Genomic DNA, 20294 nt, shown 5'->3' on the forward strand with positions numbered 1-20294 from the left:
CCCGCAATGGCTTCCACCGACGCGCCTCCCCCTCCCTCGAGCGACAACGGCAGCATCGCCCCCCCTCCGTCGCTCCCAAACTCCGGCCACGAGACCAACCCCGACCTCGATGTTACGAAGCTACATGCGCTTCCGTCGGAGCAGCAGGAGCTCTACCTGCTCACCTTCACCGCCGATCTCGCCCGTCATTCCGCCAGCCTCGACGCTGACGGCGCCTCCGCACACCAGATCTACATCAAAAAGGAGGCTTTCAAGGTCATAAACCTTTCGTCGCCTGCACCCACCCGCGTCATCCGCAGCAATGTTGGCCGCGCCCTTGCCGACGTCTTCGCCAAGGGCGACCGCAAGTTGCTGTTCGAGAGCATCAATGAGTTGGTCGCCATCATGAGCAGTTCGAGCAAGGGCGACAAGGAGCTCAAGGCTAAGCATGCCGCCGTGCACTGCCTGGGCGCCATAATGGAGTCCGCTGGTGACAGCGCCATTGGCCCCTCGGGCCTCGCGACCTTGACGCTGCTCCGACAGCTCAAGGCCAATGCCCAGAACCACACCGGTTTCCGCGCCGCCGTTTTTCGCGCGCTCGGTCGCATCGCGAAGGGTGTTTCGAGGCTGTTGGATGAGCAAGTTGCTCGTGATACCTGGAAACAGGCGCGAACTGCGGCCTCCGGTGACAAGAGTCATGCTGTGCAGAGCGCTGCTTGCTGGTGCCTTGAGCAATTGGTCCGCCATACCCCGTACTTTGACAACTCGAACGACTTCGACAAGCTGCAAACTGTCATCTGGAAGGCCGTCGACAATTCTTCCCCGACCGTGAGGCACGCTGCAGCCTCGGCCCTGGCGGCTTCGTTGGTCAAGAGCTACTCGGAATTCCCCGTGACGGACCCTGTGCCCCGGATCAAGAAGCCGAAGAAGTCCAAGAGGCAGTCGGTCGTGCAAGATGCCGACGAAGAAATGGCAGAGAGGCCCGGATCTCCCGCACCGACCAAGCCCATTACTCAGTTGGCTTTTGCGCTTCCCGAGTTGCTGAAGCAGCTGTCCACGCATTATACCAAAACTGCCACCAGCAATCGCGCTCGTACGGCTATTGCGGTCTGCTATATGAAGGTCATGAGAGGTCTTCCCAAGAGTGTCATTGAGAACAAGTACGGTGATGTTGCAAAGAGCCTCTTCATTGATGTACTGAGTGCTCCACCCATTGTCAACAACCGATACCGTCAACTCATCACCCGCCGTTTTGTGCGCCTCATTCTTGAGGATGTGGTCGGACGCCAGATTTTGGGTGAAACCGCCCAGCTCAATGCCGCTCGATACCTGCTCAATGAAATACTGAAGGACTATCCTCCGGCCCTGAAGGAGCGTCCCGAGCCGAGCAAGCAGACCCTGACGGGCGCATTGACGGCCTTGACGTCTCTGATCCGGAATCTCGGCTCCGCTACAAACTCCATCGCCGAACTCTGCAGAGAGGCGTTGATTGGTGTTTTGCAACACCCCAGCTACACCGTGCAGGTGCACGCCTCTTCGTGCCTCCGCGCATTCGTCCTTGCATGCCCTCAGCAACTCATCCCAGCTGTCACAATCTGCATGAACAGCGTCAATCGCGAGTTGGGGCAACTCACTGGTCCCCGCCCATCACCGAGGAAGTGCGTTGGCTTTGCAAATGGTCTTTCCGCTGTGCTCAGTACCAGCTCCGCTCAGCCTTTGTACGGTTCTGTGGACGTCAATTCGAGAGTTCTTCAGCAGGCCACAACCCTGCTTAAGAGCAGCAGCAGCTCCGATATCAGGATCTCCAGCACTCAGATTCAAGTCGCGTGGATCCTCATCGGAGGTCTGATGACTCTTGGACCAAACTTTGTCAAGATTCATCTCTCGCAGCTGCTTCTGTTGTGGAAGAACGCCTTGCCCAAGCCGTTGAACAAGGATAGCATGACATCCAGGAACCTTCTCGACCTCAGCTTTCTCGCCCACGTCCGCGAGTGTGCTCTTGGCTCCGTCCTGACTTTCCTTGAATTCAACAACCGCCTCCTCACGACCGATGTTACGAAGCGTCTGGCCGCCATGCTGCAAAACACAACCATGTTCCTAAACAGCCTTCCTGCCAAGAAGACTACGGATGATATATCCCAGCGCTTGTCTTCGGCCCTCCAGCTGCATGACTTTGATCTCATGGTGCGTCGCCGGGTGCTGCAGTGCTACACGAAGCTCGTCAACCTCAGCCCAGCGGGAAACAATGAAATGCTGTTGCAGACCAACCTGCTCCCTTTTGCTGTCTCTTCTTTTGCCGACCCCGACAACTACGCACCGAGTTCGTTGAGCGTGTCAATTGCCAGCTCAGCGAGCACTTTCGAGAGCATTTGGGATGTTGGTGACAACTACGGCTTTGGAGTCACTGGTCTGGTACAGGGCTTTGATCTCAAGCCGCTAGCGGGAGAGCTTGGAGAATCAGGCAGGAAACACTGGACCTCGAAGCCGGGCCCGGAGTACGCGGCTGATGCTGCTGTAAGTACAGGATCCCCATCCATACAAGAATTTTGCTAAATCTGTCAGCTTCTGTCTCCTATCTGCAATGCCAGAGAGCACGACTCTATATCGCTCTACATTGGCAAGGATACCGATAATGATGAGCTTCCCGACCCGCCTGCCACTGAAGTTGTCAATGCCGCCCTCAACCTGTTTGCCATCTTGCTTCCTCTGCAGACACCCAAGGTTCAAGAGAGTATATTAGAGCAGATGACATCTTTCATGTCCGCAAACAGCTTGATCAGGGATCCTGCTAGAAAGGCTGCCATAACCGTCAACGTTGCTACAGCCCTTCTCGGCGCTCTCAAGGTTGCAAACAAGGAAACGCTTTCTGCCCCTGGCGATCTCAAGGGACAGGCGGTGGAGAAGGTCATGCAGGAGATGCTACATGTGAGTGCCTCAAAGCTTGTGGCAAATGCATATCAACTGACCAAATACAGACCCTCATTATCGACACGGATCAATACGTGCGTCACGTAGCCTGTGAAGCTCTGGGTCGCCTCTGCGCCAGCTCTGGAAACACTTTCACCGGCGCAGAAGTCAACTTCCTTGTGGAACAGATTGTCGCCAACCGTGAGCCCAATGTACGCGCTGGATGTGCTGTAGCACTCGGCTCTATCCATTCTCAGCTCGGTGGCATGGCAGCTGGCCTTCATCTCAAGAATATCCTCAGCATCCTCATGTCTCTGGCCAGCGATCCCCATCCTTCTGTTCACTTCTGGGCCCTGGACAGCCTTTCGCGCGTCGCCGACTCGGCTGGTCTGAGTTTCTCCGGATTTGTTACCAGCTCTCTCGGCATGCTGGCCCAGTTGTACATGGCAGAAACCCACAGTGAGGAAATTGCGTCTCTTGCGTCATCCAATATGGAAGTTGATCTTCCAACGCCTGCCGTCATCACTCGCTGCGTCGATAGCATCATCAACGTGCTCGGCCCGGATCTTCAAGACATGTCCAAGGCTCGCGATCTCATCATGACGCTCATCTCTCAGTTCCTTCACGAGTCGGAGCTTTTGGTTCTCGTTGAGAGCCTGCGGTGCCAGGAGCATCTCTCCCTCTACGCACCTGGCCATATGGAATTTGCGGCTTATGTCAAGGGACTGCAGAAGGACCTGGACTCTCCGTCATCACGGATCCGAGACATGGCCATTGACGGTCTCCACAACCTCATGCGGCGCAACGCCGAGGAAATTATCCGCACTGCGGATCCAGGTCTGGAAGACCAGCTCTGGCTCATTCTCAACCAGAACCCTCATCACGAGGTTATTCGCAGCATCCTGCGTAACTGGTTGCACCAGACTGCACTCTCCAATACTCTCGAATGGGTCCAGCGTTGCAACACTGCCCTCACCAAGATCATGAAGCAGCCCGAAAACAAGGAGAATGCACCCCCTTCGAAGCCAAAGACTGCGCACACAGGCGGTGTGCCGGAGTTGCAGGATGAGGAGGTGGCTGGATTTGCCGCCTCTGCGGGGGCACAGGCCGACGACGGCGGTGCCACCTCTCAGACACAGGAACTCCTGAACTGGCAGGTTCGCACATTCGCAATGGACCTCTTGTCAGAGCTTCTCACCATTGTTGGCCGCGACTATGCGCTCAAAGGCGAAGACTGCAAGTCCCAGGAAGCTCTGCAGGCTCACATTGCAGATGTTGTCCGGATTTCCTTCTCAGCGTCGACCGCTGGTGTTGTAGGTTTGCGCCTCCGAGGCCTGCGGATCGTCGACCAAGTCCTCAAGACTTTCGGCAAGACGCCCGATCCCGACTTCCCGGAAGCGACGCTTCTGGAGCAGTACCAAGCGCAGATTGGCTCAGCGCTGACGCCAGCATTTGCGGCCGACTCTAGCCCTGAGCTTGCAGCTGAAGCTGTCAACGTTTGTGCAACTTTCATCGCGACTGGAATCGTGACCGACGTTGACCGCATGGGCCGTATCCTCAAGCTCCTCGTTCAAGCACTCGAAAACTTCTCGGCTGATTCGGAAACGGCAAGTATCGGCGATCTCAAGGGACTCAGCTCGAACGCACAGGTCATGGTCAAGATGGCTGTATTCAGCGCATGGGCCGAGCTGCAAATTGCAAGCAAGGAACAGAAATACCTTGTTGATGTCCTGCGCCCGTACATCGCGAAGCTGACGCCGCTCTGGTTGAGCTCGCTACGAGAGTTCGCGCGGTTGAGATTTGAGCCTGACATTTCAACAACCGCTGCCGCTGGCAGCCTGAGTGGCAGCTTGGATACCATCTACGCCGCGCTGAACCGGGAGACGCTGCTGAAGGTAAGTTTATCGAGGAAGAAAATATACGCTATGACTAACATTGTCGTAGTTCTACCAGGACTCCTGGCTCAATCTCGTCGATGCCATCGCCTCCCTCATCGATGAAGATGCCGAATTTGTGTTCGACGCACTGGATGGCAAGGAATTTGATGAAGAAGAGTCCGGTGATGGGTCGAAGGAGAAGAAGCCCGCTGCAGACATCAACTACCGCGACGAGCCGGTCGCCTTCTTTTTCGTGCTGTTTGGCCTTGCTTTCGAGGCTCTCGTCACCACTGGCAGGCCGGCATCGGGTGACTCACAGTCAAACAAGGAGCATACGCTGGAGATTTTGAGGGCACTCAAGAACATCCTCAAGCCCAGCGTCAGCGGCCATGCCATCTACCAGGAAGTTGTTTTCTCGGAGACGATGGATATGCTGGACAGACTGGTGTTGACGGAAGGCTTGGACGTGCAGGAGGTGATTGTGAAAATCGCAAGGAACTTGTGTCTCGCACACCCAAGTGCCCTGCGTACTCAGAGGTCAGTACTGGACAACACAGCTTCCTGACTATTATTGCTAACAGGGCTTTGTAGTGCGCCAAACGGCGAAGAGACACTGTCGGACGATATCGAACAGCTCTTCGAACTTACGCGTATCATGGTTCTGGTTCTGGCCGGCCTGGTGCCGGGCTTAGGCGACAACAACACACAAGGTCCGTTCCATCTCCTTTCCGCATTGGCTCGATACTGACGCTTTGTAGCACGCCACTCTTTAACGGACGAGTCGGTGCAGCTCATCACGCTCGCCCTGTCGGCACTTGTGGATGCTGCTGATGTCTTCCCGACCATCATCCGCACCGATCTTCACGCATGTCTGCTTCAGATCTTCATTCAGGTCCTCGGAACGCCATCTACCCAGACCCTGGTCGTCCCACAGGTCCTTCCGATCTTCCGCCGCTTCGTATCCAGCCTCGCCACCACGTCGTTGCCCGAGACGCAATCACAGCTCCGCAGCACGCTCGAGCGCTTCCTCATGATCATCACGCACGCCCAGAAGCGCGGATTCGACGCGGCGCCGCAATGCGAGAAGAACACGCTCCTGGCCACGACGATCCTGCTCACCAACGCCACGGGCATCTTCGACCCGTCGGACCCGCTCCTCAAGCGCTACACGGACCTGCTGGCCGACTGCCTGCAGAACCGCGTCACGAGCAAGGTCGCGTCCAACTGCTGCCGCTCGCTGCTCATCCTGCCCAAGCGCACCGATGACAGCGCGTCCGCAACGGCCGGCGCGCTCGCCAAGGCGCTGCTGCCGACCTGCGTCGGCTTCCTCGCGTCGCCGCCGCCAGACGACCTCGAGGGCCTTGAGGAGTCGCGCTCCGTCGTCTCGCTCGCCCTCGTCAACCTCGTCGGCACCCTTCAGCCCAACCAGGTCCCGGTCGCTATGGCGCTCGTCCTACCGACGCTGTTGGCGCGCGCGTCGAAGGAGGGTGAGGGCTGTTACAGGGAGACGGCGTTGCGGCTGATCGAGCTGGCTGGCGCCGGCCAGGATAGCTTCAGGGCTGTTGTGGGTGGTGGGTTGAGTCCGGAGCAGAGGGCTTTCATGGAGGGCGTGGTGAGGACTGGTGGGCAGCCGGCGCGGAAGGTGCCGGTTAGGCAGGATAGTCAGAGTGAGCCGACTATTGCGTTGAAGATGGATTTTGGGTCGTAAGTGAGGGGAGGGAGGGGAACGGTGAGGGTTGGTTTTGGGGAATGGTCTGGGAATAGGCGGGGTGATGACTTATGGAGTGAATACGATTAATGGTATATGGGTGAGTGGCTGTAATGATAGATGTAGCCGAGTAATTAACAAACGTTTTGCGATTTGAACGGGGTTTGGCTCCTTGAAAGCCTCTGTGAAAATAAAGGGGAGAGGCTCTGCATGAAGAGGGAGATGGAGATTGCCTTTCATCGCGATCAGTAGGGCATCGATTCGTTTTGGTTCAAGATATAAGTTTATGTCTCAACAGAAGAGACCCGGTTTTCAATCCGCCGTGAGAGCTTTTCCGAGCCGACGCCGGGCCAAGGTTTCCAAATAAAAAGTGCTCATTCCTCAATTTTGAGAATTAATACTCTTTCGTTACCCTTACAAATATTGCATTCGGGATTTTAAACTGGGGGTGGTCGATTATGTTGAAAATGCACGCAGCCGTGAAGGATTAGTAAACATGAGAACCACAGTGGGAAGAGAATGAGTAAGTGATCCATTGAGGACCAATGATATACCAGAGGGAATGGCAAGTACATGAACGAGACGGAGGTTATACTTTAAGCGAGATGGTTCCAGGTATAGAAGTCCGGAAGCGGAAGGAGTTTTCTACGGACAGAGTTACTCCGGGCATCCATACCGTGAGTCTGGGTCCTTAAGCGTACCTTGTTTGCCAACAGGGATTAGTATAGTCTGGAGGATTCTAGACCTGGATTGACTCCCTGCCCGGGCCGCGCTTTTCACGTGCTGACGTCGATCCCGAATCGAGTTAATGAATGGGGAATGGCAGCCCTAACGAACATCGAAATTTGTATCGACTAGGGCGAGATCCGAATTCGCGGAGGATGGTGTGAGAAGTTTCTCCTGGACAGGGAACAAATGGCGTTGATCGGAGGGGCGGTTCGGCCAAACTGGGAGAAATATCGCCCATTCTGTACGATCGAACCAAGATGCCGGTACAACAACAGAGTCTGTGCATCGCGGCGTTTCTTCTGCGCGTGATTCTCAGCTGTGCCACGCTCCACACTGTGGGGCGGCGACGATGCCGAGGGTGAGGCACAGCAGTGAAGAAAAACGACCCCGGTCCTCCATCCGCTGCCCCGCGATAGCAACTCCCATTCAACCCCCAAGGCGGCGCCCACTCTCTCACGACAGACACGACAACAATGTGCGGCAATGGACCAGAAGTCGAAGTCGACTCCTCGGTGGAGAGTGACTCTGCGTACAGTGGTGATATGTTAGTTTGCATTGATTACACGGATTGAGAGGCCATTCGCTCACTGCTGGCAGGTTGAGCTACGCCACTTCTATCAGCAGCAGCGTCAAGCACTACCGCAACGAATACGGCCGCCGCTTCCACGCATATAAAGATGGTTGTAAGTGCTCGGCCGCGGCCGTCACAGGAAACGGTGGAAGCTCACTCGGATAGCCTACAATTTCCCAAACGATGAAAAAGAGCAGGACCGATTGGACATGGTGCATCATTTGAACACGCTTGCACTGGGAGGAAAGCTCCATCTATGCCCGCTTCCCCGGCCTCCCCAGCGTGTACTCGACATTGGAACAGGTAAGGCGCGGTTCTCCGTTTTGGTGCGGCAATCGGATGGCTGAGCATGGTACAGGCACAGGAATCTGGGCAATTGAAGCAGGCGACACTTGGCCGTCAGCCACAATCATCGGCAACGACCTCTCTCCTATCCAACCGGAATGGCTCCCTCCAAATGTGACTTTTGAGGTAGATGACGTAGAAGCGGAATGGCCGGACCGTCCCAAGTTCGATTTCATCCACTCGCGGTATATGGCGGGCTCGCTCGGCGACTGGCCGCAATTGATGTCGCGCTGTTTCGAGAACTTGGAGCCGGGCGGATGGGTCGAATTCCAGGACTACGAATACCGCTACTATTCAGATGACGGTAGTCTCCCCGAAGACAGCCAGCTGATCAAGATGAGCGAGCTCATGATAGAAGGCTGCTCGAAGATTGGCCGCAATGTTTCACCGGGACCGTCGCTGTTACAGTGGGTCAAGGATGCAGGCTTCGTAAACGTTGACCACCGGGTGGTAAAACTGCCGATGGGAGCTTGGCCGAAAGATCCCGTGTTGAAGCAGATGGGCTCGTTCAATATGGTGCAAACCGTCGAGGGCTTGGAAGCATACGATCTTGCCATATTCACTCGCATTCTCGGCTGGACCAAGGAGGAGGTGGATGTCTTCAATGCAAAGGTTCGCAAGGAGCTTGCGAAGAAGGGTGTCCACGCTTTGATCAATTTCTGGATTGTGTGGGGACAGAAGCCGGAAGTGTCGTGAGAGCTGTAAGTAGGTTCAACAGATAGCTAATGAAGAATACGCGCACGAACGAAGATCTCAGGGAACGCATGTGAGTGCGGATAGGGCAGCTGCTCCGAAAAACTGGCCAGAAGATCTGGAAGGGCAAAGTGATGCTCACCCGGCCGCTCAACACCAACCCTCCACCTTCAACACCAACGACTCCGCGTCAACATTGCCAACCACTCGACGCGTCTTCGCTCGCGCCATGTCCGCTCGCAGAGACGAGTCCACACGCGCACGCATAATCGACGCCGCGAACGTCCTGTTTGCCTCGGCCGTGCCGAACTTCGCCACGTCCACGAGCTACTTTGACATCGTCGCCACAACAGACCACCACGGCATCCGCGCGCGCCTGCTTCAATGGCACCGCGTGGGCGACACCAGCCTGCGCTGTCTCCTGGCTCTGGTAGGACCGGCGAAGCCGAGCTACCGCGAGGCGGTCGACGCTCTGGCCGAACAGCTGGAGCAGCAGGCCACGCAGACGGTCCAGCAGCAGCAGCCGACAGCACTGGCGCCGATTCCCGGTAAGGCCCACACCCATCACCCGATCCAGAAACGAATCAAGATAACCTTGACCCCAGAGTTCTAGTCTACATATCTGCTCGCACCCCGCGGCGCATGCTGGTCAACAACCCCAACGCGAACAACAGCAACAGCCCGCAGACGCCCTCCTCGCCGACTCCGCGCGCGAGCTCAGCCAAAATCACCGCCGCCCGCTCACAGAGCTCGCGCGCCACCTCCAACTCCAGCGCGAGCACCGCCAGACCCTCGACCGCGCCGCCAGGCCCAGGTCTCACTCAGGCTGAGCTCCTCAGCCCTCCTCCTCCGATGCCAGACATCCCAGCTCACCTCGACTCACCCACTCCAAAGCGCTCTCTCACAACCAGACTGACGCCTTTCCTCCGCCGCCAGCAGCGCGAGCCTGCTCAGCAAGAACAAGAACCCGAAGCCCCAAAGACTCAACAACAAGAGCAAACACAGGTGACAATGGACCGCACGCCGTCCGGGCAGCAGAACCAGCAAGAGCGCAAGCCCTCAGCATTGCACAAGCTGGGCAGCATGATGACACACCACAGGCACCACGCCAAGGAGCCCAAGACTCCCCCCGTCTACACGCTCGACCCCGACCAGGGCCCGTCGCCGTCGCCCTCGCCGTCGCCGCCCAAGGGCCGCACTACCGCCGAAGATGAAGCAAACGAAAACGAAAGTATGATCATGGGTAGCGTCGGCTTGAGGATGAATCCGCTCTCACCCACCCCGCCCTCGCTATCGACTATGATGGCCGCGACCTCGCTCGCCGACCGCCCGCGCGGCCCAAGGCAGCTGCCTCCTCACTTCGGCGAACGCATGACAAGCAACAGCAGTAACAACAGCCAGAACAACGAACGTCGCCGTCCGGATCTATTCTCGGAGAGGGACCCGCCGGTGCGGATCCGTGACCAGCAGCGACAGCAAGAGCAACAGCAGCAGCCGCCCGCCGGCGGCAGCCAGTGGCGCAGGGCGTTGCGTGATCTCGATCACCGCCAGGAGAATGAAGATCAGCTTCGGCGCGACAGGGCGATGTTGGCGGTGCCACCACGGAGAGGCGTGGCGCCCAGAGATGCTGCAGCTACAGCTGCAGGTGGAGGAACGCACCTCCGGGCCACGACGAACACAACGGCCACAAGGAATCCTGCACGCACGACCAACACCGCTCTCGCACCGGCAGCCTTGAGGGTCAGCGGCCTCAACATAAGCAAAGCCAACAGCAGCAATGCCAACAGCAGTAACTACGGTGTCACGGTGCCCCCCTCTGCCTCTGCCTCTGCCTCTGCCTCTGCCTCTGCCGCTTCTCCTCCTCCTGCGGTGCAGCGCCTGCAGCGCAAGCCCGTTGCTGCTCCTGCTGCTCTACAGCCAAGCCAATCATACAGCAATAACGTGACCGCTGGTTCTTCTTCAGCAGCAGCGGCGGCACCTTCAAGCAGCAACAGTGAGGCACAAGTGGAGAACCGCCCATCAGAGGCCACGGAGACCACTGACACCACCGAGACCACGAAGAAGCAGAAGAAGTCAAAGAAGCCGAAGAAGAGGACGGTCTGGGACGACGTCGACGACTTCCTCGAGGAGCTGATCGCGGCCCAAGAGGCGGATCGCATCCGCCTGCAGCGCCAGGAGCAGGAGCGCCAGCTGGAAGAACAGCAACGCCAGGCGCAGCTGCGCCAAGAGCTCGACCAGCAGCGCGTGACGTGGCAGCAGCAGAGCTCGTCGAGGATGCGTGACGGTGGTGAGAACAACGGTGACAACAACGGTGACGGGGCGACCTTGCAGCAGCACTCGCGCTCGGCGGCCAGGCGCCACCACCTATGGCCGAAGAGGAGCTTCGGATCGAGATCGGAGCAGCTGCGCTCGAATGCCGGCGGCGACGTCGATGACGACGACAAGCAGATCCGCTGATTGATTGATTGATTGATTGGAATGTGGCTTGGCTCACACAACCTCGAGGTAAAACTTGGAACACTGGAAGACACACTAACAGGAATTAAGGCGGTACACAAGGCGAACCCACACCGTGCTTAGTTGGTTCATTCGGATTGGATGGAGGTCCACTTTTTGCATGGCGTATGAAAGAAGCCGTGAAGTCAGCCTCGTCGGTAGTTAGTTGCCTGGCAAGGCTCAGCTAGGCGAACTACGAATATTGACGTTAGCGTAAGCGTCAAAACGGCCGGTAATTGGGCCACTTGGGGGTAGATTAAAGAGTATTTGGCTTTTTGGTGGGACAAGGCACAATCTGGTTTGTTTCAACACACTTGACGATCAAAGGGGGCACAAAAAAGGACAACAACAGACCACTCAGATATTAGTTTATGCAGAAATGAAGATGGTATCTCACGATAACGAACCAAAATGCATCTAAGAAAGCAGTGCAAACAAAAGATAGCTCTTCCGCCAATAATCGCCCGCGCTCTTCTTCAGACGCTCCAATGCTGCACCGTCAGCTCCAGACACCTCTTGTAGCTCCTTCTCCAGTGTCGTGAGAGAAGATCCTTCTGAGTTCTTCTGGGAGAATGCGCGCTGCAAGTAGCATACGTCGAATAGCAGGTGAGTGAGTTTGTCTTTTTGGACCTCGGGGTTGGAAGCGTTTGCTGTTTCCGCCGTCTTCTCGCCGTTCGTGGTATTTTCTTCCTTGACGGCCTCTTCTTCCTTCGATTCTCCCTCGTCCGCTGGTTCCTTTGCGGGCTTCTCGGTTTCTCCGTTTGTAGCACCGTCCACGTTCTTGATTGCTTCAATGCATCCGCGCAGAACGGCCACACTCTCATCAGACATCTCTTTCTTGAGGACATCCACAGCTCCTGGAGACCACAGATCCCCACCGCACACCATCATCTCCTGGTGAAGTGCACTGAGGAACTTGAAGACGCTTACGGACGGTTGCACCGGCAGCTGCGGATTCCCTTCCCACAACGCCCTTGCCCTTGCCCGGCGAGACCGTGCCACCTTTTTCGTTGCGCTGTCGTAGACCGAAAGGGGCGACTTTGAGACGTGCCTTGCGATAGCAAGGTGAAGAGGGTGTGTGACGGAAGGAGGGAAGACGGTGGATGAGGCGACGATGCGTCTGTTTGCCGTCGACAAAGCTCCAAGACGCTGGCTAACCTCCCGAAGAGCACGGATGATCAAGAAGGTTTTGGGTGCGGCCAGCTCCGAATCTTCCAAGGTCTTCGCAACGAGAGAATCTACGTCGTTTTGTAGCTCTGCAAAAGCGGTGGAGAGAGCCTCTTTCAACGAGTCCTCTAGTGAGCGGGGGTCGTCCTCGCTGAGTAAGGCTTGCTTGGATTCAAACTCGAAGTCATCAACGTCATCGTCGGCCTCAAGATCGTCATCCCATCTGGTGTCCTTCATCTCTTTGATCACGGCATAAGCACCTTCTATGGAACTAGCCCACAAGTCGTACGAGGCAATAAGTTGCAAAAGAGCATCATTGAGGCCATGGCTTCGCTCAATGATTGCTCGCTTGAAGGCAGGAGCTCCGTTAGAGGTATCAATCGAGGTTGTAGAAGGATCCCACAAGGACACTGCTTGGTTCTCACTTTCACCAGTGCAGGCGTCAAGTATGCGAGAGAGATCAGATGTAACCAGGCGAAGTCGCGACGCACGCAAGGTCAGCAGAGTGCGGAGGCGCTCGTTGAGAACATCTCTAAGATCATCCAATACGGAAGATGGGTCAACGCCGAGACCACGATTCGAAGACGAAAGCCAAGTCTCCAACATGTCTCTTCTCACATGGAGGACCGTTTTGGGGTCATCATGTTCGGCCAGGACGCCGCGGGTGCTGTCAAGGAAGGCTTTTACCGCCTGCCTTGCCCAAGCCTTCAAGATCTTCTCCGCATCTGGCTTGGAAAGCTCGTCATGCCTAGGCCATGGAGTAAAGTTCCTCACCTCATCGGCAATCCAACGCTCATGAACGTCAAGGTTGAGTTCAGCAATGGCCTGGATCTCCGGATCCTGAAGAAGTGGGCGGGCCTTCAGACGCACTAGAGCATCGGCGAGGCGCTTGGGGAAGATGGCCTGAGTGTCGGCCAAAGTTCGCACGTACAATTTCAGGGCGCGAGGAAGGTGTTCTTGAGAAGTTCGGCCTTCATCGACCAGCCTCGTCATTGATTCCAAACGGACGTGGTGGAAATGACGCAGTACATCGCTGGGGGTGGAGCTCGTTGCCAGCGAGAAAGCACACATGCTCTCCAGCACATCATTTGTCTCCGAATTGAAGCGCGAGAATTGCTTGTCAACAGTGTGTAGCAGCTTCCGACGCAACGAAGCGAGCTGGTTCTTGAGAGAGTCGACGAACGGAGGGACATCAGAAGCGTCGGAGAGATTCTTGTGCAAAAGGCGAGAGATGACGAGGATCTTGGCGGCGAGCAGGGTCGAGCCCTTCTTCAGCGTGCGGCGGATGACGGTGGGACAGGTCTGGAGAAGGGCGAGTTGGGCAGCGAACGAGAAGCGGTCGGCATCTATCAAATCAGCCAAGGCATACAGCAGACAATGCTGGAAAAGAGCTCACCGAGCTTGCGCGAGTAGGCAGCTAGACCCCGGTAATTCTTGCTTATGCTATCGAGCCTCCGCGAATTGCATCTTTGACCAATCACGCCCAGGGTGGATTCGACATGCTGCATTTGGCGGTCCATTTCGATGATGCGCTCGGCAGTGCCCAGCAGGTCGCGGTAGCTCGCGCTATAGTTGGCGAGGTTAGCAATGCTCCAGCATAAATCAGGGATGCACTCACCCGACCAACGACCGCAGCTTCTCGCGATTCTCGTCTGCATTGTGGCGGAGCTGCTGCTCGAGCTTGCGGACGACGGGAACCGGGTACTGGAAAGCATCGTCGGCGGAATTGAACGAGCGGGGGTCGGCGGCTTCAGCGGTCGCCATTTTGGCGGAGGGCGCTGGCGGGCGTGGAGATGGATGGCGTCAGACACGTTGCCCGACGCGCTTGCCCCCGGCGCGGATCGCCTGCCCGCTTGGCGACACCCAGTCACGTGTCAGGCTACTTATTTTAAGCTCCCGCCCTACCTGGTGAACCCCACTGCTCCGCCCGCAGACATCAGCCTTGCACTACTGTTTTCATCACACCCGCACCAGCCGCACTTGTGCGCACCAAGCATAATGCGTGATTGGCAGGCTGAACCGCTGCCTGCAGCTAACCTGCTTAGGTCAGGAAGTCGGCCTTGAGGGGAGCCCGCAGGATCGCGCAAGGGAGCAGCAAGGCTGATGGCTATTCATGGCCGTCCCTCTGCCCCGCGGCTGTGTTGGTTACCCCACGGCAGCTTCCGGCCCCGAATAGCTTTGTACTCCCTTTCCTCACCACTTGGGCTGCCTTGCTTTAGCACAATCTACCCCCAACTTCATGGCACTACAACAAGCACGCAGCCTTTTAACCTCAAGGGGCGCCGGCTATGATGTCGTTTCATGGGCCCACGAGACTCCCGATGACTTCACACCCTCATTCTCTGATCCCGGCTACCATGATGTTGAGCTGAAGCAGCTTCAACAACCCCGTTTCACACCTGCAGTCGATCTCAACGCCCATTTTCCGCTGCTTGATGACAACAAACGAAGCCTCTCAGCTTGGGCAAGAAAATTACTGCCTTTTGCAAAGAGAAAGCCAGAGCTCTATCGCCCTCAACACGTCTTCTCTCCGCCCACACAGGGCCAGAATGGTCTTTCGACCATGCCTTCCACTATGGTTCCCCGCAAACCCGTTCAAAGGTCGTACAGTTACACAAAAGGCGACGACAGAGCCATGACTTCCCGCGTCTTAAGAGGGCCGTCCCCGCCTCCGCAGTCCGCCTTGAAAGAGATGGAATTATTGGAAAGCAAACCTCGCATTGACTCAATGAGAATACCATTTACCACCGACAAATCATTCGAAATTTTCGGGTCACCTGTTCTGCCCTCAACACAAGATGCTGAGCCAAACTGGAAGGAGATCGAGCAGCCAGCTCGGCCAAACAACGAACCCCATCGCGCCATCTATTCCTATCAGATCAATGAACCTGGCCTCCTCAGCTTCGAGGAGAGTGAGGTGCTCCTCATCTCCAGAAAGGAAGATGATGGTGAGTTCAAAGTGCACTCGCTATTGTTGATCTAACTAATTTCAACCAGGATGGTGGTACGCTAAGAGGCAATCAACTAACGAGGCCGGTTGGGTGCCCTCCTCATTTCTTGACCTCCGGCCTATTCCTGAAATACTTTTCAAAAATGTACCGCGGCGAACACCAGCTATACGTCAGAAGAGGTCCGTGAAGCGACACGCTATTTACGGCATAGCGGAGCTCGAAACCGGCGAGGATATGCAGTTCTACCGTCACATCACTCATCAGCTCCTGTCTGTGCGCGAATGCGCCGTTTGCGGAGACATGAAATCGCTTACCGACTTTCCAGAGGAGTGGCGGCTACAGTGTAAGCACGTATGGAATACGTGCGGTGAATGCGTCCAAGCTTGGATTGCCGCCGAGCTCGAAAGCAAAGGGTGGGATCGTATAAGTTGCCCGGAGGAGGTCTGCAAGGCCTCCCTCTGTCATGCCGACATCTCACAACTCGCTGACAGTGCAACATTTCAAAGGTCAGCCCACCTTCAAACCACCACACAGCTGCCGTGTTCAGTGACACTAACAGGATCCAACAGATACGATACTCTTGCCACCCGTGCCCACCTTGGCAAGCTGCCCAATTTCCGCTGGTGTCTTTCTCCAACTTGTGAGAGCGGCCAGATCCACGAAGATTCATTCGGCCCCATCTTTAAGTGCATGGGCTGCGACATGCAATTCTGCACACAACATGAAATGCCATGGCACAATGGAGAGACATGCAACGAGTATGACCAACGAGTAAGCCGCGAGAAGCAGAATGAGGAGGAGCAGGCAACGCGAAAAATGCTAAAGAAGATGGCGAAGATGTGTCCGGGTAAGGGCTGTGGGTGGATGATTGAGAAGCGCAATGGTTGCGACCACATGACATGTCGGCAATGCAGACACGAGTTCTGCTGGGTGTGCCTGGCTCCATATGATCCGATCAGGAGGTATGGAAATGGCAAACATAGGAAATCCTGTAAGTACCACACCAACAATGTGGAGTAAGCGACGGCTGGATGTTTTGCAAAGGTATCCTAAAAATGCTGAGAAGCAAGGTAGGGATGCATCTATTGGACGACTTAACGAATCTTTATGTCATGTATAAAAGTAGCAGCATTTGGAACGAGTTAGATTTTTTTTATGGAAGCTTTCAAATCTTCAACTCAATTTTGATCCCCTTTAAGATTTCATAATGCATCCTCGATTCTGGTTCTCAATATTGATAGGCCATCATGCACGGGCGCACCATCCGGTATGTGCGGCCAAGGCCACGCTGCGGCAGCCAAGCAAAGGGACAGGGCCGCCAAGCAAGGTGGTGCCGTTGAGTCAGATCCACCTTCTGATAAGAGATAAATTAGTTCCCGGACCCCTTCTTTGAGATGCATACTAGTCTGGTGGAGAAGCCAGAAGCTAAGCGTCCAGGGGCGGAGCTTAGCCACTGCTTATCCCAAGGGAGGCTGTTCAAAGTGTCACAGCATAATAATACTGAGGTTAGTTCGCTTAAAAAAGCAACACCAATGCAAGAATTTCCCAACTCGGATTTCTTGCTAGTGATTCCTGTCCCACACTCCAGCTGTACTTTATCCTCACTGTTTTATGCGTCTCCTGTCTCCCTCCAACGCCTGCACGGGCGGTTCATCAGCCAGTTTGCAGCTGCTTCACCCATTGCACTACTAAGTTGTTTCTTTAATTAGCGTAGTATGACCGGCGGAGTTGATCAATGTCCTAAAGACCTCGCTCATGACTCCGATAGAGTCAAAATCTCGATAGAGAGCACTTCAGAAGACCAAGGCGTAGATGGACTAAGAGTCGACAAGTGATGACGTCATGTAGTTGAAAATTAGCTCCGGTTCTGCTGCTTGGCGCAGACAATGACTACCAACCATCTCACCATTGTTCGGACTTTCCACTGCAACACCCATGTTTTCCGCTGTTATAGCACGTGGACGCACGTCCGGCCCCACGTCTGTTTCCATAATCTTCCGCGCACGCGCATCTGCAGCTGCAGCGGCAAAGCGGCAAAAGTCTCCACCAACCACATCCACGACGGCCAGCAAGGTGTCTCAGATGAAGCGCTCCGCACCTGCAGCCGGCAGCAAGGCCGCACCCAGAACTAAGAAGGCTCGTGCCGAAATACCCGACTACCATCTCACTCCGTCACGGAAAGACGATGCCGGTGAGATTGTCTGGCCAGCTCCAAAAGATCAGATCGAACGGGCAAAGAGCTTCATATTGGAATGGTGAGTAATTCGAAGGGCTCAAATCAAGTTTCAGTCATCGGAAATATGCCTCACGGATACGTGGTAGGTATGCCATGCTGACGTGCAGTGTACCACAGCGCCGGTGCCGGCAGAAGCACTTTGATCGTCCCCGACAAAGACGCCGACGGCCTCTCATCCGGCGCCATTCTCCAGAGAACATTGGTCCTCCTCGGGCTCAAGCCTGAGCTGATTTCCGTTCACCTGTTGCAGAAAGGCAACAACGTTCACACTGAGAGCGAGCGCCAGGCCATGGCGGCTCTCGATCCCGAGTATATCTTCATCTTGGACCAGGGATCACGCAAAGCTCCTCCAGTCATCGACAAGCCGCACAAGTCTTTGGTTATTGACCACCATTTTGCCGAAGAGGATGACTTCCCAGAGGGATCAGAACATGTCACAGCGTGCAATTCGCCTCCAGTAGCAACGAGCTCACTGCTTACCTACCACCTGTGTAGCGCATTGCACGACGACGTACAGGAGACCTGTGCCTGGCTGTGCGTCCTAGGCACACACGGCGATCTGGGTACAACATTGAAATGGGAACCGCCTTTCCCTGATATGCGTGGCGTTTTCAAGCGGTACACTAAGAAAGCATTAAATGAAGCCGTGACCATGATCAATGCGCCACGTAGGACAGCCTCTTTCAATGTACCGACGGCATGGGCAGCACTGACTGCAGCCGAGACGCCGGCTGATGTAGCCAACAATCCCGACCTCTTCGCTGCACGCAAAGAAGTCAACGCTGAAGTTGCGCGATGCACCCACACGGCACCAAAATTCAGCGCAGATGGCAAGATTGCGGTGTTCCGCATCAAATCAGAGGCCCAGGTTCACCCGCTCATTGCCACGCGGTGGGCTGGCCATCTATCATCCTCCAAGCTTGAGGTTGTGCTTGTCGCGAATGAAGGATACCTACCAGGGCTCGTGAACTTCTCCTGTCGTGTCCCACGAAGTGCGCGTGCACGCGATCCACCAGTCAACATCATTGAGGTTCTGAAGGGAGTGGCAGACAGAGCAGCCGACCCTACCTTGCGTGCAAGGCTGGGGGAATCATTTGCACGCGGACACAAGGAGGCAAGCGGAGGCATCGTAGGAGTCCAAGAGTTCGAGGAGCTGATGGCGTGCTTGGAGGTGGGCAAGAAGCCTGAGGAAGATTCTCCGAAGAAAAAGAAGAAAGAAGAGAAGCCGGCCCAGTCGAACACGCTGATGAATTACTTTGGGAAGAAAAATGGCTCAAATCCGGAAGCAGAGAGGTGAAGCACAGGTATAGCTCCTGGTCGGTGGGGTCCTTGGTTCAGGAGTAGCATGGAAATCTCCACCGTACTCTGGCCTCAGGAAGCGCCGTGTGCTTGAACCCATCCGGTGAAGCCGGATGGCAAGGACCGCCTGGCAGAAAGAGACCGTTCAACGGACTTGGATAATCGATGCAATGCTCGTTTTGGACGATGGAACAGCTTGAAGAACGAGTGGAAGCAGGATGCGCTGTAGATGTCGGAAGTGGTACCGTCCATGGCGTGCTGATGTGGTTGTGGATGTAATGCACAGCCGAAAGTCTGCAGGGCCCCGAGATGGAAGAAGGACGACCAGCATATGGATCGAAATCTTGCATGCAGGGCATATCGTCATGATCTCGATGCTCCTCAAGATCCTGGTATAGTCTCAGCTTCCCGAGCATTAGCCTTATCCAGTGCTGCAATTATTATGCAATGCTTATCGCAAACGGACAGGGCAGTGCGTCATCGGATTTAACGGAGATATATTTGCGGTGTTTTCCATGGCCTAGAGCGCGACAAGGAGTCTATCCAAAGGTCCTGGCCGGGCGCCATATGGTCTCCGTAGGAGCTCAAATGGCATTCTAGAATTCCGGAATTTGATAGCTGTATCATGGAATGAAATCCTGGTCGCAATATCAAATGGAGAGCTTCGTCCGGAGGGGACGAGGCCGCTCGTTTCGAGGCACCGGGACGATGCGGTGTTTATCAGAGCCGCCAGCGTCGCACGGCGAGTATGAGCGGGGCTGCGTGCAGAGACACGGGAGCGTTGCGGCGCGTGGTGGGGCCGTTAGGGAGTGATGTGGGTATGGAAGCGTTAAAGTATCTCAGCCAGTAACAAAAAGGCAATATCGATATTATGACTTGTTGACGAGCATCGTGGCCCCTGGAGAGAAGGTTTGGGTCGCGAGTGGACCGCAGGGTTGCAGATCGAACAGGTCAGATCTCCGGCAGATGCGGTTGGATCTGTTGCCGGGGGCTGAAAGCTCAGGCAAGCCTCAGGCGGAAACTGGCGACCGATTTACGGCGGGCTTCGGCTGGCCGTACCGGAAGAACCAGGGAGCTTCTTTCCATCCTCGGCTGGGCAGGACGCAAAGGAGCATATTCTCCGCGGGGGCGTTTGTGATGAGGAGCGGCGATGTCGGGTGGTTTGGCTGTGGACCCCGCCTCGCCGCCGGCCAGAGCGGCAGTAGCCTAACGCCGTCCCCAAATTTCACGCAGGGTTTCGATCGAGCATTCGGAGACGGTTCGGATTCGGGCGAGGCTAGCGTACGCGGCAGTTTTGGTCGGCGGGTTCTTTTGCCCAGAATGAGGGAGGGCTTGC

General features: G+C 55.8%; 6 protein-coding genes across 6 annotated transcripts; 5 read left to right on the plus strand and 1 right to left on the minus strand.

Annotated features, from left to right (window-relative positions):
- Positions 1-6: 6 nt before the first annotated feature.
- LTHEOB_8228 (Heat repeat protein) lies at positions 7-6471 on the plus strand (the record flags this gene model as incomplete). The annotated part of the gene is made up of 6 exons (XM_035517682.1): positions 7-2493; positions 2542-2904; positions 2955-4781; positions 4831-5300; positions 5355-5473; positions 5522-6471. The coding sequence occupies 6 exons, from the start codon at positions 7-9 to the stop codon at positions 6469-6471; spliced, it is 6216 nt and encodes a 2071-aa protein (XP_035370348.1).
- A 1202-nt stretch (positions 6472-7673) lies between these two features.
- Positions 7674-8812, plus strand: LTHEOB_8229 (Methyltransferase domain-containing protein; the record flags this gene model as incomplete). Its single annotated transcript, XM_035517683.1, has 4 exons — positions 7674-7744; positions 7798-7883; positions 7937-8074; positions 8130-8812. The coding sequence occupies 4 exons, from the start codon at positions 7674-7676 to the stop codon at positions 8810-8812; spliced, it is 978 nt and encodes a 325-aa protein (XP_035370349.1).
- Positions 8813-9038: 226 nt separating this feature from the next.
- Positions 9039-11266, plus strand: LTHEOB_8230 (uncharacterized protein; the record flags this gene model as incomplete). The annotated part of the gene is made up of 2 exons (XM_035517685.1): positions 9039-9357; positions 9423-11266. 2 exons carry the CDS (start codon positions 9039-9041, stop codon positions 11264-11266), a joined length of 2163 nt encoding a protein of 720 aa, XP_035370350.1.
- A 456-nt stretch (positions 11267-11722) lies between these two features.
- LTHEOB_8231 (Vps51/Vps67 domain protein) lies at positions 11723-14236 on the minus strand (the record flags this gene model as incomplete). The annotated part of the gene is made up of 3 exons (XM_035517686.1): positions 11723-13818; positions 13869-14038; positions 14091-14236. 3 exons carry the CDS (start codon positions 14234-14236, stop codon positions 11723-11725), a joined length of 2412 nt encoding a protein of 803 aa, XP_035370351.1.
- A 964-nt stretch (positions 14237-15200) lies between these two features.
- LTHEOB_8232 (Ring finger protein) lies at positions 15201-16443 on the plus strand (the record flags this gene model as incomplete). Its single annotated transcript, XM_035517687.1, has 4 exons — positions 15201-15420; positions 15470-15929; positions 15993-16181; positions 16338-16443. 4 exons carry the CDS (start codon positions 15201-15203, stop codon positions 16441-16443), a joined length of 975 nt encoding a protein of 324 aa, XP_035370352.1.
- A 1062-nt stretch (positions 16444-17505) lies between these two features.
- Positions 17506-18956, plus strand: LTHEOB_8233 (Dhh family protein; the record flags this gene model as incomplete). The annotated part of the gene is made up of 2 exons (XM_035517688.1): positions 17506-17678; positions 17777-18956. 2 exons carry the CDS (start codon positions 17506-17508, stop codon positions 18954-18956), a joined length of 1353 nt encoding a protein of 450 aa, XP_035370353.1.
- Positions 18957-20294: the final 1338 nt, after the last annotated feature.

This window comes from Lasiodiplodia theobromae (assembly GCF_012971845.1).
Source record: "Lasiodiplodia theobromae strain AM2As chromosome Unknown scaffold_26, whole genome shotgun sequence".
In the NCBI taxonomy this organism is placed as follows: domain Eukaryota; kingdom Fungi; phylum Ascomycota; class Dothideomycetes; order Botryosphaeriales; family Botryosphaeriaceae; genus Lasiodiplodia; species Lasiodiplodia theobromae.